The sequence below is a fragment of the Pseudorasbora parva genome, chromosome 24, assembly GCF_024679245.1.
Source record: "Pseudorasbora parva isolate DD20220531a chromosome 24, ASM2467924v1, whole genome shotgun sequence".
Taxonomy (NCBI): Eukaryota; Metazoa; Chordata; class Actinopteri; order Cypriniformes; family Gobionidae; genus Pseudorasbora; species Pseudorasbora parva.
Window position 1 is genome coordinate 8,487,115 of NC_090195.1, and position 27,352 is coordinate 8,514,466.

The 27,352-nt window shown below is 40.1% G+C and overlaps 1 protein-coding gene across 1 annotated transcript in view; it reads right to left on the reverse strand.

Annotated features, from left to right (window-relative positions):
* The window catches only part of dpyda.1 (dihydropyrimidine dehydrogenase a, tandem duplicate 1), a 266,445-nt gene that overhangs the window by 108,058 nt on the left and 131,035 nt on the right, over positions 1-27,352 (reverse strand). The window contains exons 13-14 of the mRNA XM_067435665.1: positions 17,854-18,018; positions 6,279-6,347 (exon numbers count right to left, since the gene is read on the reverse strand). Of these exons, the coding sequence (XP_067291766.1) occupies positions 6,279-6,347; positions 17,854-18,018 (234 nt within the window). The remainder of the gene's footprint in view (positions 1-6,278; positions 6,348-17,853; positions 18,019-27,352) is intronic.

The window sequence follows — 27,352 nt, forward strand, 5'->3', positions numbered from 1 at the left end:
ATGTTAAAATAAGTGTTCCAAAGATTACAAATCTGAATAAAATGTGTTAAAAACTACAAACATGGCGGATGTGCAAGTCTGACAGTTAAGTTAAGCAGTTTAAGTGATTAATTATCAATAACCTGGTAAAATTCAGATTTATTTAATGTTATCCACAATATATTTCATCTGAAACAGCATTGTGAACTTTTGTAATGATAAGTCTGGTCATTAACCTTTAAATGCATCATTATGCAAACACATGAGGAGAGTTCCTGCATGAAAGACCCACAGTTGGCAGACCAACGGGCTACTACATTTCCCTCCGAAATGGTAGGAAATTAAATTAAATTGATTGTGGGGGATTTTAACTGTCTGATGATTGACAGCACAGTTTAAACAGCGAAAGATCTGTCCGTTAAATATGACGTAGTAGTATGTCCCAAAGCTTGCCTACTATTCTGCTACACACGCAAAAGTATGTGCATTTTCTTCACAAAACAGCACATACTTTTAGAGCATAGGCGAATTGTGACGCAGCAAACGTAACAAAGAACCACCAAATAATCCCAAAAATGAGCCTGCACAAATGACTTTTCAGGCAATACTGTTCGACTTAAACTGATAATTAGAAGAAATAATGCAGAATAACTGAAATAAATTGACAATATGCCTAAATTGCACATCTTTCTTAAAAAAGTGTTATCTCAGAACATTCTGACCAATAAAGCACCATGTTATATATGAAAATATCATCTTATCAACTGATATCATCATTCACGGTACTTTTTTTGTAAGAATTTTAAGGGCATGCTCTACAAAAGAGAAGATCTGGATCAAACCTGACGCTGTCTCTGACAAGGATTATCAACTCTAAAGCTGATAAGGACAACATTACCCATCGCTGTCATACTCCTTGGATCAGCACGTCTAGTTTGATCTCAGGGGGTATTAGAGAGGAGGAGAAGTGAAAGAGGAACAGAGTGTCTAGTGGAAAAATTATGCACTCAAAAGGTGAGAGGAATGGCAACAAAAGAGAAATGGATGCTATTGAAGTCCAGTCTAGACTCACTAAATTCACTCATTATCAACCTAAGCAAATAGACAAGCATAAAATGCTTATATGTTGCCACACGACAGAAGTTAGCTGAATTTGGGTCCTATTTCATAGGATGTCATCATAGAATGACTCCATGCTAAAAGCCCTATAGCAACTTTTTAGGGGTACCATGCATAAAATGTCCATACTCCCTAACAGCTGAAATAGGTAGCCTAAGAAAACACATATCTCTCTGTGACACTCCTGGTCTTTGTAAAAAGTTAAGTGAAAGCTAAATTGCTCATAGCACCTTTAAATTAGAGGAACAGGACAGGGATGTGCACCATTCAGAACTGAACTGTGAATGCATTTGCCTTTCCAATTCACTTACTGATTTATACTGATTTTGAATTGAGATAACAGGATGCAAGATGTAATGTAAGGAAGAGGAATAAAAATGTATTAAAACTCAAATTCAACAAAATCGACAAACTTTAAATGTCGGCTTGAAAAAGCTTTCTTCAAAAAAATCTGTGACATTTGAAGGTTTATAGAGAAGGGTCTGTAGATGTCCCGCAGTGGACACATAAAAATTAGGTTATTCAGCTGTTCTTTGGGGTGGTTGAGATGCTATATAGCATTGTTACCATATAAAAAGCCAAGTATGGTTCTTTTGCGGCTCTTTGGGGTGGTTAAGGTGCACTGCCATACAAAGAATATGTTTAGCCCCTGCATAGTTCTTTAACAGTTCTCTAACTCTCTCTTAGTCTCTTAGTTTAGTTTGGGAAAGGAATAGAACAACATTAAAATACAGTGTATTTCCTGAAGATAATGTGTTCTTAACATTTTGCCCCCAAGGCATTCTATAAGGAAATATTCCACACAAGACTTTGACTTCAGAAAAGCATAAAAGATATTCAAAAACAGCTTTTGCCATTGTAGTAAATTCCCATTCATAGCAAACATATGAGAGTGGAGTTACAGATCTAAAATCTAAGGCGGAGAATGGGGTGGTTCTATGGTTCTACATAACACTATTTGACAAAGGTGCTGAATAACAACTTTAAAGTGCTACAAAGCACTTTAAGGGGTTCCCCTATGATTACAAGCCAATGAACCACTTTTAGTGCTTTTTAGCACCATATTTTCCCCTGCAAATTACACCTACTACAACAAGTTATGCCTCCCGCGAAGAAACAAGCATGAATGTCATTGACGAAAACAATCCTTTGAAGATATTTTATGTGGGACATTTTTTTAAGAAGAGCTTATTTCTTTTGAATATTAGTATGAAATAACAGCTAATACAGTAAAATAAGTTATCAAATTAATACAGACTAATAAAAATTATAGCTAAAAACACCTAAACCAACCCCTTCCATACATTTTTTACTGTTGCGTTTCATAATTAAAATACTTTTGAAAAATTGATGCAAACAAACCTGATGACTATGGAGTCTGGTGATATGTTATACGACATGTTTGAAGTCTGAACACAGTTGACGACAGGAGCATTTAGATCCAGATAAATTCCAACTTTAAACGATGGCGCGTCCCTTTTTTTTGTCATTTTGTCAATCAATGACCTAATATCCGCACTATCCTTGGTTTCCGCTTGTAGATACCATGGCAACGTCGTGGACAAAAGTGGAAGTGGTGGTTATGTAACATCTAGAACGGCGACCGCTGTTGTGTCGCCATCATAGATCACGATTATTCATTGGCGAGTACAGAAAAAAGGTAAACGTAGATCAACTGAAGCAAGCAAGCTTTGGGACAAAAGCAGAAACTTGATGACGGACGGACGGACGGATGGATGGACAGACGGATGGACAGACGGATGGATGGATATCTGCACAGGATTAGGGTACACTATCCTCAAATTTTGAGTAAGAGACACATGCCGCAGGTGCAGCCTGGGAAACTGAAATTTGAGTGACAGCAATGAGGCTTTTATTAGTTTAAATTCACGTATTCACAGAATCTGTAGCTATGCCACTCACGAACAACTGCACATTGCACCCTTATTATTGGGCCTGCTTTTAGCCATTTATCTGCAATCCACTGTTCCTTTTTCTTCTGCCAACTTTCAATTGGATAAAATAGGAACAGCTCACGGAGAGACTTTGACATTTATGAATTATAGCCTCAGGCACATCGTTATGATGTAATATTTCTCTCAAAGGCAGCGATTTTATGGAGGGGAAAGTAGCTGAGGAGAGGTGGCGGCTGCAAGTAGAATGGTTTACTTGAGACTGACACTTCTGTGAGGGGGAAAGAGAGAGAGAGAGTCTGGATGAGACAGAGACAGACAGACAGAGAGAGAGAGAGAGAGAGAGAGAGAGAGAGAGAGAGAGAGAGAGAGAGAGAGAGAGAGAGAGAGAGAGAGAGAGAGAGAGAGAGAGAGAGAGAGAGAGAGAGAGAGAGAGAGAGAGATGGGCGTGCAAGGGAGGGAAAGAAAGCACAAAAAAAAAACTTTTAAGTAGTATCCTTAGGCGAGGAACAGTGTTAAGTGTTCCCTTAGATTTCAAAGTGGGAATGAATGGTTGATTCTCTTTGAAAACGGGAGTTGCCATGGCAACTGAGCCTTTATTTCATATTTGCTGGCACAGGTAGCTAAACAGCAGACGCGAGGAAGACGAGGCATTCAGACCACAGAGGAGTTCGCCGACCACTAAAACCCACTGCGGCAGACGTGGTCCAAAGACAAACGGTCTTTCACCATTTCACCCCGATCATACGCATCTCATACGTAGGCATATCCTTTTCTCGTTTCATCTCTGACAACAGATCGATGCTTTCACTTTCATCCAGGAAAGGTAAAAGAGCAAGACCTTCAAATCAGTCCTGTGCTCATTTTAGTTTTTTTCAGAGCTTAAAGTGTGAAGTGTGGTGTGACATGGCAGCCGTACCCTGAAGCGATGTTCTCACTATGCTTTACATCAGCTGCTTGCCTTATGAATACACAATATGCAAAATGTACCTGGGCTCGAGTGACGGGGGATGTCAGGCGAATACATAATGACAGTAATATGGAGGGGGGTGGAGAGACAGAAAATACCAGATGTCCATCTTTGCTGTTAGTAAAAAAGGGTTTTGGGTGGGTTTGACAGGCCGGTTTAATGAGGTGAGAGAGAAGATAGGACGACGCGTCGATGTAATCGATAGCAGAATTAACACATTGACACGCGGACTGTTTACTTTCAGCCATTTTCTCTGCACAATTAAGCGCCTGAGATCTGCAAGTCAACTATGATTAATCCCGGGGTCACTCCTCTGTCTCCCTCCATTTCCACTTAAAGTATCAAGGCCTGTGTTTATAGCTCCACATGTGTGTGTGCAAGTGGTGTGTGGACGTATCTGTGTGTGTCATGTCTGTGTGTGTGTGCGTGTGTCTCTTCAGGATTGAGCAAAAATCTGAATTGAAGCTTATGAGTGTGAATTGGCCACAGGAAGCTGAGTTAAAATGATAGGCACACAAGCAAAGCATTCTGGGAAAGGAAGTGTTCTTCCATTCAAGTCCAAAAGTTAAACTATCTATTGGGTCTATAATCTTCAAGGCGATGTCAAGCCAATATTCAAAGTCTGTCATGATCATTTTCTTGTCAAATGTACAGTTAAATTGCTTTTAAATACAGTTACAGCTGCTTTCTTACATTGAAATTTGAATTGAAATTCTGCATTGTGTTTGCTTTCTCGATTCAAATTCACTCAAAATTGGGAATCCTCCCTATATTAGGAGGCCATGAATTAAATTCCTACTCTCTTACAAAGGACTTCTTGGGATTTTAAATGGCCACAGAGAGTTAGCACCTCACCCGAAGGACAGTGATTTTTGGCAATATATTTTGGCAATATATTGTCCCCATCACTACACTGGGGCATTAGGACCCACACAAACCACATGGTGAGCACCACCTGCTGGCCTCACTAACAGTAAGCTAGTTTTCCCAGGTCTCCCATCCAGGTACTGACCAGAACCAACCCTGCTTAGCTTCAGTGGGAAACCAGTCTTAGGCTACAGGGTGATATGGCTGCTGACAATATTTCAAGGTTGACGACATTTTGGGTTGGTACCATTGCTAACTTTATACCGCTTTGAGATTAAGGGCATTTACAGTTGATAGTAGTTCAGGGTTAATGTCAGCTGAGGTGGATGCCTTCTTGGAGCCGAGTCTTGCCGAGCCGAGTTGGGTTGATGGAGTTTGGGATTGAAGTAATTTTGGAGTTGATGCCAATAAAAGTTTATAGCAGTTGAGGTTAATACTTTTATGGAGTTGAGACTGTTTGCAGGTTGGGGTTGATGTTGATGTTGTTTGAAGCTTATAATATTTTGGGACTGATGTCTTTTTGGAGTTATGACCGTTTAGAGTTTAGAGGCATTTTGGAGGCTGTTTAGAGGCATTTTGGAGGCTCTTTAGAGGCATTTTGGGTCAATGTTGTTTTGTGGTTGATGCCGATTCAAGCTAATGCCTTTTTAGGGTTGAGGCCATCTGCAACTGATAATATTTTGTGATTGATGTCTTTTTGGGGTTCAGGCAATATGCATTTGATAGCATTTTGGGATTGATGACATTTCGATGTTGGTGTCAGTTGAGGTAGATGGCACCTTGTATTGGTGGCTGTTTACAGTTGATGGCAATTTGGCATTGATTTGGTTTAGGGGTTGATGCCAATTGGGCACAATGCCTTTTTGGAGTTTAAAGGCGTACATGACGATTTAAGGTTGATATTGTTTGGATGGCGATTGCAGTCAAGGGGTTGTGGCCATCTGCAGTTAAAAGCATTTTGGGGTGGATGCTGTTTAGTTTGACTGCAAAATCCTGGGATCTGGACAACTCCATTCTCACAGATGGACTGGCCTGATGATGTCTGGTCTGCGAAGTCTTCTAATTTTCTGTCTTCCATCCTTCCTTCCCCCTCTCCATCTCTCTTCCCGTCTCATCCAACCATCAGCGGCTCACTCCTTGGCATCCTCTGTCTCATCCCTCTCAGCTTCTTGGCAACATCAGATTAGTTGCTTCCGAAGAGCATTTCCCGTAAATGTAGGCTACTTTAGATCCAGGATTAGCTGCCAGCGATTCAATAAAGGGCTTTTTTTTGGATAACAGTAAATGTTGGTTTTGCAGTTTGGTACAGGACAGTATGTGATGGCGTGGGTACACATGCAGTGTTATCAAAAGAGCCAAATTATCCCTAAGGGAAGAGGTTATTATTTCACAACTGTGTGTATCCACAAATTAGCATAACAAAGACTCACCTCTGCCATTTTGGCAAGCTCGGTCCAATCAGCTTTGTTGTAGCTGCACATTATGCTGGATATGACAATCTATGGGGGAGAAAAGATAGATAGAGAATGAGAGAGAGATTTCAGCATGGACAGAATTCAAGAACAGGTTTTCTTTGTGTAACCTTGTGGCCTTAAACAGAGGCCTGTTTCATTGTGTACAAAAGGTTTCCCCATCAAGGTCCCATTTTGTCACATTATAAAATGGATCTGAAGGCCATTATCTTGTCTTTAAAGCAGCTGCCTTCTTCATCTCAGCCCTCAAAGTCATAAAATCAATATTTATAATTCACAAGACCAGGACAAATCCACTGTCGCACAGCCATTATTAAAACAGTATCAAGCCCCAGAGCAGGGTGTTAGATAAGAGCATTTGCTGGATTAGCCTGTGCCATTTGTTGTTTTCTTTTTTTTATCTCTCTCCTTCGGACACACAATAAGCCAGTCATAAAACAGGTTACAAAAGGTTTGCTTCTCAAAAACAACTCCTGGTTTTCAGTAATCACGGACATAAAAAGCTTTTGAAACTGCACAGAGCGTACCATAGTTTCAATTCTCCAGAGATGGACTTTCTGCCTACACTTGCTAGTGGAAAAAGTAGCGACCAGGTCAACATTTCAGCACATTGTGTCCCTCATCTTGATTTTTTTTCCAGGAAAAATCTAACCGTGTTAACCGCATATGTGGCCACACTCCATTATGTGCCTAATAGCTGCAGAGATGTGGACCCTGAAAAAAAAAAAAGCGATGAAGACCAGTCTACCTTGTGTGACTTGGTCCAACAATGCGATTACATCTAAACTGTTGTCTCATCAGATGTCCGTGACTTACACTCGCCGTTGATGAGGTGGAGGTGGGCGGCACAGGGGACGAAGAAGATTGGTGCTAACAACAGGAGGACAGCAGTCCGGGGAGACTCAGAGAAAACTGATTTCATGGGAGGATATTAAACTTGGAGGCTGTGCTGTCCCCCCGGGACAAATTTCCGCTAGATATAAATCTCTCGGGCATTACGCTTTCCCAAAAGCAGCAGGCAGTTAGGCGCTAAGCTTAGCCCACCTACACGAGAGCAAAAAATATTGCCAAGTTTTAGGGGGCAAATAAAGTTAAGCACTCTGACATTTACCGCCGAGATTTACAGTACAACACTGACATATAAGTGATATTTGATACACCCTGAAATAGTGTTTGGTAATATTACCATAAACCTCAGGCCATCAGAGAGAAACAGCAGGGTTCCTAAAGAAGACGAAGAGATCAACGCTGCAGGCTTCATTTTGGTATTATACGAGTATTCTGTTTTGATTCTGTCTTGACCTTTGCTTGCTTTAACGTCATGTTATTGCAGAACAGCCACTGAGAATCAGGAGAGGGATCTAGTTTTAAGTTTATTAACACCAATCCAGCCTGAGCCCCCCTGCTGGAACGCCACATTAACCATTGCAGAGGCTGCGGGGTTTGAGGAAGATCAGGGATTACCTGGTTATAAGCTCAATAACCTCCCTCCGGGCGAGCGCCTCCGAACCCACCTTACACTCTAACAATGTGTCTCCATGGAGATGAGTCACCTGGAGGCCATATGAGAACATGTGGAGTGATGATTCCCGCCGATTCTCTAACGCAGTGCTATGACCATTTCCTAATAATGGGAAAAAATGGAATAGCTGATAACGGCAAACCACAATTTGTCCAGTTCTGAGCTACACTGGCCAAGGCAGAATCCTGATGAGAGTTCTTTTTTTCCAGGAATAGAAAAGAGCGTTTTAGCACAGTGGGTGTATGTGTGAGGGATTGGTGGCTACAAATGCATGAGAATGAAGCAATCTGAAAGTTCGCCATCCTGACCTCTCCCTCTCACGCTGACAAATTCAATAACAGAAACTATAATTGCACTATAGCAACACACTCAGAGGCATCTAAAGCATTCGTTAATATGACAATGGGTACTTATAGATGCACAAACACATTTACATTTACATTTACATTTAATCATTTAGCAGACGCTTTTATCCAAAGCGACTTACAAAAAAGGGTAGAGCAATAGAAGCAACGAAACAAACAAAGCCAACAACCTGTAAGAGCTGTAAGAAATCTCAATTAATTAGCACAGTACACAACTGTTTTTTTTTTTGTTTGTTTTTTATAGCCAGCTACAACAAATACTCACGTACGGAAAATACAGAACACTGGATTTGGATAGCTAAGATAACAACCCATTAGGACTAAGGCTGATGCCCCAACTGTTGTCGTTAATGCGGATTCAGTGGCCCAATGGGTTGGTTTTGTATGGCATTCTAGCTAAACGCGCAGCAATAGCCATCGACAGCAAAAACTCACGTACGCAAAATACAGAACACTGGATTTTGGTAGCTATGATAACTATGTAACATACCCGCCTGAAGGCACAAATCCGGATGAGAGACGTAGATATGATCAGTAAGTGCTATTCTGTATTGGTCAAGTGCAATAGGAAAAGTGCAATTGGAAAAGATGTGTCTTAAGATGTTTTTTAAAAATGGCTACAGACTCGGCAGCACGAATTGAGATCGGCAGGTCATTCCACCAGGTGGGAACGGTCCAGGAAAATGTCCGTGAGAGCGATTTCATGCCTCTTTGGGAAGGAACCACGAGGCGCCGCTCATTCGCAGAACGCAAGCTTCTGGAGGGTGTGTAAGTCTGAACAATTGAGTTTAGGTATAATGGTGCAGAACCAGTGGTTGTTTTGTAGGCGAGAACTAGAGCCTTGAATTTGATGCGAGCAGCCATTGGCAACCAGTGCAGTTTGATGAAGAGAGGCGTAACATGCGTTCTCTTCGGCTCATTAAAGACCACTCTCGCCGCTGCATTCTGGATCAGCTGCAAGGGTTTGATAGTGCATGCTGGAAGCCCAGCCAGAAGAGCATTACAATAATCCAGTCTGGAGAGAACAAGAGCTTGAACCAGGAGTTGTGCAGCCTGTTCTGATAGGAAGGGTCTAATCTTTCTAATGTTGTATAAAGCAAATCTGCAGGACCGGGCTGTTGCAGTAATGTGGTCAGTGAAGTTTAACTGGTCATCAATCACAACTCCAAGGTTCCTGGCTGTCCTTGATGGAGTTATGGTCGATGAACCAAGCTGAATGTAGAAATTTTGATGAAGTGCTGGGTTGGTTGAGAAAACAAGTAATTCTGTCTTTGCAAGATTGAGTTTAAGATGATGCTCTTTCATCCAGTCAGAAATGTCTGTCAGACAGGCAGCTATACGAACACTGACTGTAGGATCATCTGGTTGAAATGAGAAGTAGAGTTGAGTGTCATCAGCATAGCAGTGATAGGAAAAGCCATGTTTCTGAATGACGGAACCTAATGATGACATGTAGATGGAGAAGAGAAGTGGTCCAAGGACTGAGCCCTGGGGAACCCCAGTAGCTAGATGATGTGACTTAGACACTACACCTCTCCATGACACCCTGTAGGACCTACCAGAGAGGTAAGACCTGAACCACTGGAGGGCAGTTCCTGAGATACCCATCGTCTTAAGTGTTGACAGGAGGATCTGGTGGTTAACTGTGTCAAAAGCAGCAGACAGATCCAGCAGAATGAGCACTGAGGATTTGGAAGCTGCTTTTGCCAGTCTCAGTGCCTCAGTTACCGAGAGCAAGGCAGTCTCAGTCGAATGGCCGCTTTTGAAGCCGGATTGGTTGTTGTCTAGGAGGTTGTCCCTTTCAAGAAACTTAGAGAGTTGATTGAACACAACTCGCTCAAGGGTCTTTGCAATGAAAGGCAGAAGGGATACCGGTCGGTAGTTTTCTAAAAGTGCTGGATTCAGAGAGGGTTTCTTAAGCAGTGGGGTTACCCGAGCCTGCTTAAATGCTGTGGGAAAGGTTCCCGTATGAAGAGAAGTGTTGACAATGTGAGTGAGTGCAGGAGTGATTGAAGAAGAAATGGCCTGAAGGAGGTGAGTGGGTATAGGATCAAGTGGACAGGTAGTAGGGTGATTGGAAAGGATGAGTTTAGAAATATCTTCCTCGGAGAGCGGAGAGAAGGATGGAAGCGTGTTCGTGTTAGTTGTTGAGATGTGCTTGTCAGTTTGTGATGAGGAGAACTGTTTGCTGATGAGGGATGTTTTGTTTGTAAAAAATGATGCAAAGTCATCAGCTGTAAGAGTTGATGAAGGAGGGGGAGGAGGAGGACAAAGGAGAGAGGAGAATGTTTTAAAGAGTTTGCGAGAGTCAGAGCATTTGTTGATTTTGTTGTGGTAGTATGTTGTTTTAGCAGTGGAGACATTTGTAGAGAAAGAAGAGAGAAGCGACTGATACAAGGTAAGGTCAGTATAGTTTTTAGATTTCCGCCATTTCCTCTCTGCCGCCCTGAGTCCAGAGCGATGTTCACGGAGAACATCAGACAGCCAGGGGGCAGATGGGGTGGGGCGGGCTGGTCTGGATGAGAGGGGGCAAAAACTGTCTAAGGAGGATGTTAGAGTGGAGCAAAGAGTGTTGGTAGCACTGTTAGTGTCCAGTGCTGAGAACTGAGCAGGTGGAGGGAGTGAAGATGATACCATAGTGGATAGGCGAGAGGGAGAGAGGGAGCGTAGATTACGCCGAAAGGTTATCTGTGTAGGAGTGCGTGTTGTATCAGGAGTCAGTATGAGGTTAAGAGTGATGAGAAAGTGGTCTGAGGTGTGTAATGGAGTAACTAAAGTGTTGTCCGTGGAGCAGTTGCGTGTGTATACAAGGTCTAATTGGTTACCTAAACTGTGAGTAGCCGTAGTAGATACTAACTTAAGGTCAAATGAAGTCAGTAGAGTGCTGAAGTCTGCAGCTAGGTGTTTATCAAGATGGATGTTGAAGTCACCAAGCAGAATCAGTGGAGTGCCATCCTCAGGGAAGTTAGAAAGTAACACATCCAACTCCTCCACAAAGTTACCGAGGTGACCTGGAGGACGATAGACCACTACCACATGGATTTTAACAGGGTGAGTAACAGTGATTGAGTGCGATTCAAATGAACTGGCTGGTAGAGATGGTAATGGATCAAATTTCCAATCATTTGAGATAAGCAAACCAGTACCCCCACCCCTCCCAATAGGCCGAGGAGTGTGTGAAAAAGTTAAATTAGTTGAAAGGGCTGCAGGAGTGGCAGTGTCCTCTGGTTTGATCCAGGTCTCAGTTAGGGCCAAGAGGCTGAGCTGAGAATGAGTCCCAATAGATGAAATGAAGTCTGCTTTGTTTACAGCAGACTGACAATTCCAGAGACCAATTGGAATAGAGAGTAAAGTAGCAGAGGATGTTAGGATATAGCGCAAATTATTAGGATTGCGGCGTCTCATGCGTACAGAGCGTGAATTACGAGTGCTAGTAGTTATAGTTGAGATTTGGAAGCACATGGTGAATACAGATCAGAGAAAAGGCCAGATCGGAATTAGAAAAGAGCCGAACACAAATAATGAAAGGAAGATGATACTCAAGTGGCTTGTCGAGGTCCTTGCTCGCGAGGAGTTGCACAGGGAAGAGTTGAAGTCTTTACACTCGTCGGTCTTCACACAAGGAGGGCTTCACGCTGCCGCTTCCGCTGCCGCGGACTATCACGCTATTTATACTCACTTGAGTATCGTTATTGAAAGCAGCTGGGAACGCCCCCAACAAACTGACTCCCAACGTGGCAAAGACCAAACAAATGCTAACTCAACAAATGCTAACTCCCACACACACCACCAGAATACACCAAAACTACTAATACACACCACTGCACCACACAGACACACTTATCCAACAACAAATGAACAAACAATCAAAAATGAGAAAAGTTACAAACACTTACACAGTAGTTGTCTATCAGTCAATCAATGCTTCACCTCTAACCAGTAAACATAAAAACATAATGCATTTTTTGGACTTTTAGGCCCTGTTAGGAAAATTCGGGATCTATTTTGTCTATTCGACTTATAAAGGCACATTATGTAAGTTTTCTAAGCTAGAGGAAACATTTTCAAAACAATACTAAAGGTGAAGCTTGATGACGGTATGAAGGAGAGTGGAACGATGGAAGATGTTGTTTTCACCATTCAGAGATATAAGGAATTCATGAATCATGTTCACAGATGAGGAAATCTGAAATCTGAAAACAATTTTTGTTTTATGCAATCGTAATGAAATAGCTGCAAGGAATGTGAAATATAATGCTATATTAGCTTGTTACTGATACATGACTATTTGTCAAATGAAATGCTGCACAGTTTTCAAACTTTTAGCACATTTTGGAGAAACTCCTTTCTGAGATTGTGCCATTATTTTTCGCCGCAGCATTGGGGGAATTGGTGATCCTCTGCCCATCTTGACATTGCCACTCTGAGAGGCTCTTTTTATACCCAATCATGTTGCCAATTGACCAATAAGTCGCAAATTGGTCCTCCAGCTTTTCCGACCTCTTATTGCTACCTGTCCCAACTTTTTTGGAATGTGTAGCTCTCATGAAATCCAAAATGAGCCAATATTTGGCATGACATTTCCAAAGGTCTCACTTTCAAAATTTGATATGTTATCTATATTCTATTGTGAATAAAATATAAGTTGAGATTTGTCAATTATTGCATTCAATATCTGTACAGTGTCCCAACTTTATTGGAATCGGGGTTCTTTCTATCTATCTATCTATCTATCTATCTATCTATCTATCTATCTATCTATCTATCTATCTATCTATCTATCTATCTATCTATCTATCTATCTATCTATCTATCTATCTATCTATCTATCTATCTATCGATTCAACTTCCTGTTTTAACAAGAAATACCCCCTTTCTTAGGGTGTCTACAGCAGAAAAGCATATTTCAGCTCAGTCAGGGCCCTTAAAAGGAGCTTCTCTTTCTCTACTCTCTCTTCACCTTGTTTCAAAAAAGCGATACATCTCTGGTGCTTTCATCCTCAGTACAAAAGCCGCCCCAGTGAATGCTGGGCTTCACTTCCATTAGTGCTGCCCATGATTGCCGTTAGAATGTCCTGCAGAAATCAATTAATCCTTTGATATTTCTTGAGCACAAAAAAGAAACCTAGATACAAGAATCTTAGAAGTGAACAAATGAGTTGTCATTTTGTAATTCCAGCAAGCATATGCCGCTCCTGCTGTACCGATACGATGGCAGAATGAAAAAAAAAAAGTACTTATGGATGGAGCTAGCTCACATCATAAATATTTGGGTTTCATTAACAAACATGAGGATCACATTACTATGAATAATAAATGGAACAATGAGAAATGAATATTGAAATCATATTCAAATTTTATGACTTGAAAGCCAATCCACTGAGGAAAAATTGAAAATAACTAGCTACCACAGAGAGTCCCATGTGGATTTCACCAAACATGGAGACCTCCTGCCATACATTGTGAGAAAGAGATTAGAAATAACTATTTTCTCTTCTCAACATGTTCATATCATGTGTATCTTTATGTTCATTAATATAGAAATAAAACCGCAGCGGCTGCGAATATTCTTAGAATATTACACCTTGTTCAAACACCCATGGCTCCATAAAAAATCACATCTCTAACTAGCTGGAAGTTAGTGAAACACAACATGACATTTTGACGGATGCATGAATTCTATTTTAGACACATAGTGCTGCTGTGGATCTCATTGATCTATATTGTCAAAAGAATGTTCCTTCTGAATTTTTTTTTATAGGCAGACTTATAATATTGAAGGGTCAACATGAGCCGAAATTCCATGTGCCAGACCTGTGAAGTTTTACATACTTTAAAACCAGTGGCGGCTACTGGTCTGTCAGAGAGGGGAAGCTCATTTTCAGCCTACATCATAAAATCGTCTATTTATTTAAAAGTAAATTCTGCCCTACGTTCCTTTTCAAGAAAATGGTCTGTCAATGGCCAGCAGAGCTATAAAAAAATATTAAACTCTGTAAAACTGAAACAAGAAATGTGGTGTATAATTGTATGAAATGTATGATGAAAATCAAGCAAATTCGCCAAGCAAATATCAAAGAAATAGGTTGCAGCAGTTTTTATTTAGACTGAACTTGAGAAATCCGCGATGGGACTGAGCGCGAATAGGCTAGCTTCAGTGATTCCTTATAGTACAGAATCGCTGTCAGTCAAAATGAGATGCAGTCTGTCGACAGACCCTCCAATCATCACGCAGAAGCTCGGAGTTCGGGCCAGCCCACTCCCCATTCACCCCCAGAGACGCTGAGCGTCCGTGGGCGGGACATAATCGCAGCGTTTATCCAATGACCGTCCAGTTTCTAAGCGCTGAAAAAAAAAAACGTTTAAAGCAGCCCTATTGAAGTCAATGGACGCTGGGCTTCAATAGGGAAATGCACTGTGACGCTGCGAGAATGAATGAGAAATATATCGAGTCAGCCGACCTGCTATATGTAACTGAACGAACTCTTCTTTGAGATTAACGTTTTCTAACGCATTTTTAGTCAATAAAATGTTAATACAATAGTACATATTTGACCATTAATTTTGTGACATTATAAGGGAAGCCGAGCTTCCCTTGCAGTCTTAAAGAAATCGCCACTGTTTAAAACTTACCTACAAAGACTAATTTTGTTGTGAAATACCGGTGTTTATGATAACCATGATATTCCTTAGTCTATGGAACTTAGCTTTAGTCAGCACATGAGACCCATAGAAGTATTAAACTTTTGATGTTCCGGGAAATCCCTAACAGAGGGTATGCATTGATGTCACTTTCCCGCCGGAACGCACCCCCTCAGCCACACTGAGTCTGTAGAGCCTGGAGCATAACTGGATTTAATAGGGGGAACTGCAAAAACTTGACCAAAACAAGTGATCATCATTTAAAACTGAAGGTTGGACTCATTATGGTGTTCCTAACAGCGTACCAAAGATCCAGATCCATGGATATTGACATGCAGCCAGGAATCGTGTTTGCTGACATTCATATGTGCCTATGTTTTGATGCTGTGGAAATACATAAATCAAATTTGCCTGTGAACGATTTATGTAAATACATTATAGCTAGTTCTAAATCCGAGTGATCACTTATATCAATGTGTTATATACAGTCCAGACCTTAAACTTCTATAGTAAAAAATCTTACAAAAATTCAGAATGCAAAAGAAACTAAACACTTAATGCATGAACAGTCAATACAATATATAACAAATCATTATATAGGGTATGATTTTACCCTAACATTCAACATATTGACGCAAAGTTTTCTGTAAAATGCATTTCCTTTTGGTTTTCTTTCTGTATCTTTCGGCAGTCTATAAAAAATAATCTCAGACTTCTTGTAAAATCTACAGGGAGTGCAGAATTATTAGGCAAGTTGTATTTTTGAGGATTCATTTTATTATTGAACAACAACCATGTTCTCAATGAACACAAAAAACTCATTAATATCAAAGCTGTATATTTTTGGAAGTTTTAGTTTTTAGTTTTAGCTATTTTAGGGGGATATCTGTGTGTGCAGGTGACTATTACTGTGCATAATTATTAGGCAACTTAACAAAAAACTAATTTATACCCATTTCAATTATTTATTTTTACCAGTGAAACCAATACAATATCTCAACATTCACAAATATACATTTCTGACATTCAAAAACCAAACAAAAACAAATCAGTGACCAATATAGCCACCTTTCTTTGCAAGGACACTCAAAAGCCTGCCATCCATGGATTCTGTCAGTGTTTTGATCTGTTCACCATCAACATTGCGTGCAGCAGCAACCACAGCCTTCCAGACACTGTTCAGAGAGGTGTACTGTTTTCCCTCCTTGTAAATCGCACATTTGATGATTACCACAGGTTCTCAATGGGGTTCAGATCAGGTGAACAAGGAGGCCATATCATTAGATTTTCTTCTTTTATACCCTTTCTTGCCAGCCACGCTATGGAGTACTTGGACGCGTGTGATGGAGCATTGTCCTGCATGAAAATCATGTTTTTCTTGAAGGATCCAGACTTCTTCCTGTACCACTGCTTGAAGAAGGTGTCTTCCAGAAACTGGCAGTAGCACTGGGAGTTGAGCTTGACTCCATCCTCAACCCGAAAAGGCCCCACAAGCTCATCTTTGATGATACCAGCCCAAACCAGTACTCCACCTCCACCTTGCTGCGTCTGAGTCGGACTGGAGCTCTCTGCCCTTTACCAATCCAGCCATGGGCCCATCCATCTGGCCCATCAAGACTCACTCTCATTTCATCAGTCCATAAAACCTTAGAAAAATCAGTCTTGAGATATTTCTTGGCCCAGTCTTGACGTTTCAGCTTGTGTGTCTTGTTCAGTGGTGTTTGACTTTCTGCCTTTCTTACCTTGGCCATGTCTCTGAGTATTGCACACCTTGTGCTTTTGGGCACTCCAGTGATGTTGCAGCTCTGAAATATGGCCAAACTGGTGGAAAGTGGCATCTTGGCAGCTGCACGCTTGACTTTTCTCAGTTCACGGGCAGTTATTTTGCGCCTTGGTTTTCCACACGCTTCTTGCGACCCTGTTGACTATTTTGAATGAAACCCTTGATTGTTCGATGATCACGCTTCAGAAGCTTGGCTATTTTAAGACTGCTGCATCCCTCTGCAATATATCTCACTATTTTTTGACTTTTCTGAGCCTGTCAAGTCCTTCTATTGACCCATTTTGGGGTCCAAAGGAAAGGAAGTTGCCTAATAATTATGCACACCTGATATAGAGTGTTGATGTCATTAGACCACACCCCTTCTCATTACAGAGATGCACATCACCTAATATGCTTAATTGGTAGTAGGCTTTCCAGCCTATACAGCTTGGAGTAAGACAACATGCATAACAAGGATGATGTGGTCAAAATACTCATTTGCCTAATAATTCTGCACTCCCTGTATTCGTACAGTCAATCTCAAAGCTCGTTTAAGATCTGTTTTGTGTGTTTTCCGCAGCATTCACGCTGAAAACCAATGCTGTCACTCAGTCTTTTTGCCACTCAGTGGGTGTAACCGCAGTCATTCCGGTTGACGGTGACGTCACGCACACACCCTCTATATGGACAAAGATATCCAGCTATGAGGTGGATATTGCTGCAGCTGAATAAAATGCAGATAGAGATATTTTGACTGATTAAACAAGAAAAAAATTAACAAACCATTGTGACAGTGTATGGTTTACTTGTGTTCTTCAAACCATCCTGGTTTTTAATTCTGTACTTTTTTCTTAAAGCTTCAGTTTTTGAAAATCATTGGGCATGTAGATGGACTCTGGTTAAAATGCTACCCATTGATGTAGGCCTGATTCAAAAGCTCTCAAGCTCAAACACATTTCTGAGTCTGTCCTCTGTGTGGATTTTCTTTTGGTCTGCACGGGAGCAACATCAGAATGGCACAACTGCACAGCTTAGAGGAAACATTGCACATCAAACGTCAACTATGGACACAAAGAGGTCGCTCATCCTTGTGCAATATTTCGCTTTCGGTGAGCACAGAGACAGACGACGCATTGTGCCTTAAGCCGAAGTGCTATCCCACCACTTTAAACACATTCAAAGCAATACATATCCTAAAATAATGACCATTCTAGATGTTCAAGTCATGTGATCTGTGCTTACGTTTTCAGGAAAGTCGGCTTTGAGTTCCGTGACGCTCTGGCACCAGTAGGCAGCCGTTTTTTCACTGATCAGCTCGATGTTGAGGAAGGAACCCTGCCCAGGTCCAAACAGCGGCCCCGAAGTGGTTCCGCGCACTATACGTGGAGACACATTGGTGACCAAATCCTGCATGAAAAAAAAAGAGCAAATGTTTGGATTATGGGTACATGACCTCGGGACACCTCCATTAGCGGCTAATAATTAGCGTACTAAGGGAACAGACCTACACCATAGAGGCAGACCTACAAATATGCCTCGCTCCAACTATCCCAACAGACGCTGCTGCTATAAAATATGCTCCGCGGCTATAATTTCTGTGTAGAACAACATAAAGAAGACAATTATGACCATATTCTACAGAAATTCATGACACAAATTCAATAGTGTTATTTCTGCTTCCCTCTCCCAGGGGGCTTTGAAGTGGAGCTAAATTCATATTTAATCATACACGTTTGAAATTGTGCCGTGCAGTAGGGAAAATGAAGTCTACTTGAACCACAAAAAGAGGGTTTTTTACATTACAAAATAAAGTCATTCATCCATCAGTTCGCACTAATATCTTCCCTTTCTCACACTTTTCCGGACTACATTTTATACATGTAGCAGAGAGGCTTGTCTTTCCTCAAAAGTGCCAGCATGCCCACAAGCCATGATAGATGTTCTCTGTACTACATTAAGCTGCAGTTGAAAATTCATCTCTTGGCATTAGAGTCTCAAAGGATTCCCTGCCAAACTGCTATAATATCCATCACTGATTGGATATATAGAGTACAGGTCATCCAGGCCAGACAGTAATCAGTCCACGCGGCAAATTAGAAGCTCAGCTAATGAAGCTGGCAGAGTTGTGAGGATCATGCCATAGAGTGAACCACTATTGGCTAATGGCTTTGGCCCTCGATATGAGCTTCCACCAAGCCAATGAATTGAGGCTCTCACTAGTGTAGACATACCTTCTGGATTTTGAGCCAAGAAATCTGTTGTATCATATTTCAAACCCATGTGTACATGACAAACTGAGCTTATATTTACATTTTGCCTGTTTACAAATCCACAGACACTAAGCTTTGGGTGGTCGCAAGAGCATTGATATGGAGTTTGTACGCTCTTAAAAATAAATGTTCCAAAAGAGTTCCCCAAAGAGCCTTTCATAGAACAGTCCATAAAAGAACCTCTTAAAATGTATCTCAAGAACCTTGTTCCACTATAAAGACCTTATGTCAAGGAATGTTACTGGCTCTTCATAGAACCATAGATGCCAATAAAAAAAAATAAAAAAAATGTATTATTTTTTTTTTTAAGAGTGTATGGTTTTCTGCGAGTGCTTGCTAAAGTTCAAGGTTTTTTTAAGATATGGAGCACACCATGTTTTAAGGTATCATTCATGTCTGGAGCACAAATGGTTGTGGGACGAGATACACACTGACGTTTAATACTGAGGGTTAGGGGGTCTGTTCTAATCCTTAGCAAGCATCATTAATTAAAGACAAAGAGGGACTCATTTTAATTCAATGTGTCTAAGACCGCAGTGCAAAGAGGCTAAGGGGTTAAGAAATTACATTTCATGTTTCGTCGTCTTCTCTTGCTGTGAAAATTGAACCGATAAACTCAACAGAACAAACAAAAGGGAGTGACAGCTTAATCCTTTGAACTCTGATAAACCATCCATCATAATTTAACAGTGTGAGAGGACGATTTGCATATCCTAATTAGAACCTACGCCTTTACAGTACAATTACAATAATGGCAGGCAAACTTAATTTTACAACATTTGAGCAGTTTGCAAGCCACGGAGACAAGACTCTTTCACTGAAAATGTGATCTAATTAACATAAATTTGACTCAGAAGTGAGGCTCCAAATGTGTGGTTTTTGTATTACTCATTACACATTTTTAGTGCATTTTAATTACTTTTTATATAGGTTTATTTATTGGCCATGCTTGCAAGTAATTAAATAATTGTTACTATTGCCCAAACATATGCTTAGGGATTTCAAACTTCCAAATATCAAGGGATAGTTCTTCCAGAATTGAAAGTTCTGTCACTGATTACTAACCCTCATGCTGTTCCAAACCCGTAAGACTTACGTCAGATCTCTTTGATGAAATCTGAGAGCTTTCTTTCCGTCCATTGACAGCAACGCAACTACCATGTTGACACTTCAAAAAGTTCATAAAGAGATCGTAAAACGAATGAGTTTTTTCGTACGAGTGTTTCAGTACGAAACAAGTGTTTCAGTCCAAATTTTCTGAAGAGGCTTGATCGCTTTATATGATGAACAGATTGAATTTAGTGTTTTATTCACATATAAACATACATCGACGGACAAACAGAAGCTCAATCGAATCTGCTTGACTTGCGAGAACAAACATCTTGCAGAAGTCCAAACATGCTGTGCAACACATGAGAATAAACCTCATTGGTTCTTGAGGAGGCTCAAACATTCTGCGTAACATGAGAATGAACCTCATTGGTTCTTGAGGAGGCTGCAAAATGTAACAAAGTAAAAAGTATGCACTATTGATTCTACTTAACTAAAGTACAGATAGGTGAAAAATGTACTTAAGTAAAGTAATGAAGTATTTGTACTTCGTTACATTCCACCACTGATTATGCGTAACACAAAAATTAACCCCATTGGTTCTTGAGGAGGCTCAAATGTTCTGCGTAACACGAGAATGAACCTCATTGGTTCTTGAGGAGGCTCAAACATTATGCGTAACATGAGAATGAACCTCATTGGTTCTTGAGGAGGCTCAAACATTATGCGTAACATGAGAATGAACCTCATTGGTTCTTGAGGAGGCTCAAACATTATGCGTAACATGAGAATGAACCTCATTGGTTCTTGAGGAGGCTCAAATGTTCTGCGTAACACGAGAGTGAACCTCATTGGTTCTTGAGGAGGCTCAAACATTATGCGTAACATGAGAATGAACCTCATTGGTTCTTGAGGAGGCTCAAATGTTCTGCGTAACACAAGAATGAACCTCATTGGTTCTTGAGGAGGCTCAAACATTATGCGTAACATGAGAATGAACCTCATTGGTTCTTGAGGAGGCTCAAATGTTCTGCGTAACACGAGAATGAACCTCATTGGTTCTTGAGGAGGCTCAAATGTTCTGCGTAACACGAGAGTGAACCTCATTGGTTCTTGAGGAGGCTCAAACATTATGCGTAACATGAGAATGAACCTCATTGGTTCTTGAGGAGGCTCAAATGTTCTGCGTAACACGAGAATGAACCTCATTGTTGGTGTCTCTTCAAAAAATGTGGATATAAACCGCTCAATTCACATGGATTAGATCTCTTTATAAACTTTTTGAAGCATCAAAGTGGTAGTTGCATAGCTGTTAACGAAGCGACAGAAAGCTCTTAGATTTCATCAAAAAGATTTCCATTTGTGTTTCAAAGATAAACGAAAGTCTTAGTTTGAAACAACTTGAGGGTAATTAAGAACTGTCCCTTAAAATATTAAACACAAGCATGCTTGTGCCGTGGACATGAGTGACACCTCAAAATCATGAAGTTTGTTGAGAAGAGATATGAAAAGACTTCAAATTTTCACGTGGTGGACAATAAAAGAGAGGAGATAAAATACACACACACAAGTTATATTGGGATGCCATAGAAGAACAATGATGATTTGAGTTCCCCAAAAAAAACTTTCAGTGAAATTTCTTAATGTGAAGAACATTTTAATAATCTTAAGAACCTTTTGTGCAATGGACAAGTTCCATGGATGTTTGCTAGCATACAGAGGACCTCAAACCTAACATACATTCATGGACTAAAAGCCACAACCCTTACATTTTTATTTCTTTGCATCAATGATAACAAGATGGGGTTCTGTTAGGACCACGGATTGACAGTTGGAATCTGCTGGCAGATATTCCCTTCAGGTATATTCAAACATTCAAGTGTCTGGTTCTGCAATTCACTCTTATGAGTGACATTTTCATACATGATTTGGTGTTGAAGATGAAGACGTTACCTCTTCTTTAATGAAAGTGTGGCGGCCCTCCAGTGAAGACTCTGTTGGGAATTCAGACAACCATCCCATGAGCTCGAGGCCAATCTGTAAGTCTATATTTAATGAAGCCGTGACCAGGGAACATTTGCCTGCCGGCGCTTTGGATTATCAGGCGAGGGTGGAACAAGACGTTTAATATTAAGCAGCTAGAAACCATGAAAATTACCCAAAGACAGAGGTCTGGCATGCTGAAACAGGTGCCGCACACAGCGACGGGAGATAAGACACGCACGCATACACACGCTCCCTTTCCCATTCTCTCCTTCCCAGCATGCATCTCAATGCAAATTGGATTCCCAAAGATGAGTGCCGATGGACATAAGACGTAAATTCGTTCCTCCACACAAACCGTAGTGTTAATATGCATGACTGCCACCAGCCAGCCGAAGACGGGATTAAACCTGCCTGGGATGGACACGTTATATGGGTTTCTGTTTCAACCTACAGTTGGGTCCAAATGTCTGAGAACACATACAAAATATGGTATTTATTTTCTTTCTCATTTTGTCTTATTTTAACCAGCAAACAAACCAAAACTGAAAAACAGATATTAAAGAATTCTACTAGCCAATGTTTTCCATGCAATTACAAAGAACAATGTAGACTGAGGCTTTAAAGCTCCAAAAAAGGACTGAAAATTATCGTAAGTGTGTCAAAAATGTGTTCCATAAGACTTTTGTGCATGAATCCTTCAGATCAATTTTGTGAACTGGATTAATTGATTTATTTAAAAGATCGGATTTAAAAGAACCCAATCAGTATGATTAGTGAACAAATCATTCCGATAGGTTTTGTAAACTGATCCACTGAAAAGAACTGACTCAAATCAGTTGAATTACTGCACAAATAATTTAGATCTGACTCAAACAAACAAAATAATTTAGACTGCTAAACGAGATCAACTGGCCTAATGGAAAGATTTGACTCAAAAGACTCAAAGCAGTCCATTTAGAAAACAAATCCTTCGGAACATTTTTGCGAACTAGACTTACTGATTTATTGAAAAGATCTGACTCAAAAGATTCAAAGCAGTCCAGTTGGTGAACAAATCAATCAGGGCTGCGTTTCCCAAATGCATTGCGAGCCTAAGTTGATTGGAACAATTCCCACCAATGGTCTCTATGATCAACTTAGGTTTATGATGCTTTCACAGAGCAGTTTTGCAAACTGGGTCAACAGATTCATTCAAAATATCAAACCCAAAAGAAGGACAATTAGCGAACAAATCCTTCAGAATAGTTTTGAGAAACTGGACCTACTGATTCATTAAAAAAGATCTGACTCAAAAGAATCAAAGTCCAATTAATGAAAAAAAAAATTCATTCAGACTGATTTAGTGAACTGGATCAACTGGCCCACTGAAAAGATCTGACTCAAAAGATTCAAAGCAGTCCAGTTGGTGAACTAATCATTCAGGCCGGGGCTGTGAACTGGATTATGTGATTCATTGCAAAGATCTGACTCAAAAGACTAAATCTAGACTTCTGTGAACCACTTTTATGATATTTTATGGTGCATTCATTGACTTTTATTGCATTGAAAAGAGTAGACAGAAGTAAATGCACATTTTTTACAAAGGTAAGCATTTTCACTGGCGTCACAAACTTCTGGACGCCCTTTTACGTGGCTGAACACCCTCTTGGCTGTGGGATGGTTTTTAATACGTCAAAGGTCTCAGAACTCTTTTCTGTTGGGGTCTGTTGACCATTCGCACACTGTGACCTATAGAGGAAATGCAGGGAGGACTGTTTTTCTTTTTCTTTTTTTCTACAGAGATTCTCGCTCACCATTTCATGTGTGTTTTTGAGCTAACAATGTTTTATCACAGCACAACAGGCCCCTAATCCTCCTGTACAACAAACAGGCTTTCAGAAGCGGACACATGCAAGAACTACTAATCAAAATGCAGCAGGCTACACCGCCGCCGAGCTCACACACTCGTGCTAACATCACAACCCACATCCACACGCTTTCACATACTAATGAGAATATACTGTACTCTGACCTCACATCGCACACACACCAACAGACTATAGCAATGGCGTGTTGAAGCATGAGCACACGATCATAATTCACCACTGCACTGATGTTCACTGCCATCATCTGCATATTTTCACGTTTTTACAAACCACCTTTGAAATGCAGCGACGGAATATCTGTCTCTCTTTACACGTTTCATTATCCCGAGGAAGATGCTCGCTGCTGTTTCCCATCTATCTCTCGCGCTCCCCCTCTCTAGACACGCAGGGGAGATCAAGTGCGGAATATACCGCTCAATGGCCGATAATCCTGCACATTAAACCACAGGCTTGAACTAATACCATATCAAATGCTTCGCTATTCAGATCCAGCATCCCGCAGTAATTGTCTTATTTCAGAAGATCAAAACGGCAGGGAAAAAGCAAGCAGTTCCTTACCATCAGTTTGGATAGTAAGAATGAACAGGTAATACATTTAGATGATACTCCGGTGCAATCAGAAGAAAACAATCCGAAAGAGAGTGGTCAAAGCTGCATAATACATAAATCTAACATATAATGAGTCATGTGTACAGGAAAAAAATACAATAATCTAAGACCACTCAAAAAATTATTTAATTAAAAGTAATTTTATGTTATTTGCCTTTTAAAAAAATGTTTCATTATTTTGTCTTTCTTTTGCAACAAATCCATTTAATACTCCAAGGATGCATTACATTGATAAAATGTGACAGCAAAGAGAATATATATATATATATATATATATATATATATATATATATATATATATATATATATATATATATATATATATATATATATATTCACAATATTACTGCTCCCTTTCGAAGGGCACATAGAGAAGCTATACAGTGGCCAACACAGGACAAAGATGACATCGTCTGAGACACCAACGAGTATCTATAGCACTCTGTAGAGCAGTTTGTCCATTTAAGGCTACTGTAGAAACATGGCGGCACAAAATGGCGACTTCACTGTAAGGGGACCTGCATTATTGGGATAGAAATGGCTCATTCTAAGGTAATAACATTATGGTTCATTATCTAAGGTCTTTATACTCCACTGAAAACATAGTTATGTATATTATATTGCATTTCTGTCAATAGATCTGTCATAAATACTACACACTGCACCTGTTAAAAACTATAACTAAACCACTGTACACTAAAAAAAATGAATTCATTACCCTTGATTTGACTGAATAAAGTTTACACACAAAATTGAGTTAATTCAAAATGAATCAGTTTAGTTGGGTCAACACAATTTAAATAATTTAGGTCAAATTAATTTAATCTATATCTAGCTTAACTATATTACATTTCTAACAATTCTAACTACACGTTGATCTAAATTCATTTACTGAATACATATACTGAATTTTCTTATTATTAAACAAGCAGTTTCGTTCATCATTATACACAATGGGACCTATTTTAACGATCTGAGTGATCTAAAGCACCGAATCCACTATTAACGACAGAAAAACTGGTCAGCGCTAAGATTTAGTGGACTGTTTACATGAGCCGTTATCTAAACCGATCTGGTGTTTAGATGTGATGACCTTCAATCGCAATCATTTTATGACATGCAGTTCATCTGCCGCATCAAAAATGTCAACGCTGTTTTCTCCAGCAGCTGGAATGTGTTAACTGTAGCCAAAGCAACTCTTAACGGCCACCAGGACTAATACAGTATTATATAAGCTATTTATTTGTTGTAAAGTGTAATAATCATCTCAGAAAAAATAAATAAAAAATTATTCTGTCAGGTGCAGTTAAAGTAAACTACCTGGGGCAATATACGCTGTGTCATTATTCCAACATTATCCTTCATAACTTACGAAATAAAAAGTTTACCCCTCAAAAATTAACTTTCCTCTCTTGTCAACATGAGCGCGGCACGGAATATACCTGGTTCCTGGGTAAAGTTCCTGTGGTGGAAACGCGGCTTATGATATCAACACAGGCAATAGTGAATGAGGGTGATGTATGCGCGCACGCAGTGTGTGTGTGTGTGTATGTGTGTTTGCGCCGATCTGTTGGTGTGTGTTTGGGTCTGTGAGAGAGAGAGTTTGTGTGCACATGTATGTTTGAGTGTGTTTTAAGTATAATTGCAAAGCAATTATTTGGTTTTGTTTAACTCCGAAACAATTTTCGAGTTGCGTTGGGGTAAAAATAGCTACGGGTAGCGCCAGCTAATTGCCGAGTGCAACCATTCTACGTCATCAGCCTAGAACACAAACCAAATGGTGCCGCCCATGGTCCAAATATAAAATAATTTTTTTTCAATAACGTATATCTCTTTAATGGGTTTTCTACTACATATTTCAGTAAGAGACATTATTTATGTTATAATAAGCCATACAAGTCTCAACACCAGGGGGGGGGGATCCCTTTAAATATATTAGGTGGAATGAACACAATGAAATTAATTTGACAAGAATGTTCAAAAATTGTGTTACTTTGGCTGATTTTAATTAATTAAACTGAACAAAAAGAGGGAAAAATCTATGAGTTAATTGGAGCTAGGTTATTACGTGAAAGTTCACCCAAAAAATATAAATTCTGTCATCATTTACTCACCCTCAAGTTGATCCAAACCTGTACGAATTTCTTTCTTCTGATGCACCAAAAAAAAAAACCAGTTGGTTGGCCTATTGGCTTACATATTTTGTTTCCTATACTATAGAAGTCAGTGGGGCCCATCAACTGTTTGATTACCCATATTCTTCAAAATATCTTATTTTGTATTCAACTGAAGAAGAAAAAAATCATATTGGTTTGCAAAAAGTTGAGGGTGATTTTTTTTTTTTTTTTGGGAGAACTGCCCCTTTAAGCTTATTTCTGTAATATAAAAACACATGTAATACTTGTGTCAGCCTCTATGAAAGAAAACACAGAGCCTTACTCTAATGCAAATTACAACATGAGTCTTGCTTGTTAAATGCGTTATAGACTCATTTGGGTGAACGCTCAGCATTCTGCATGGATCGTACCTGCTTTCCAGACAGCCTGCATCACCAGAATTGATCTGTGAGATTAGTCTCCTCTCACTGCATTTGTATAACTATAGTATGCAGGTACACTCACACAAACATAAGGAATAACAATGAAGATCACACTGCAAAATGATGTGTGTGTACGGAATGTGCATGCTACACTGATCAGGCATAACATTATGACTAATATTGAGCTACAGTATCTCATCTGTTTGATCGGACCACACGGGCCAGCCTTCGCTCCCCACTTGCATTAATGAGCCTTGGCCGCCCAAGAGCTGCCGTTTTGGAGATGCTCTGACCCAGTTGTCTAGCCATCACAATTTTGTCCTTGTCAAACTCACTCAAATCCTTTCGCTTGCTCTTTTTTCCTGCTTCTAACACATCAACTTTGAGGACAAAATGTTCACTTGCTGCTTAATATACCCCAC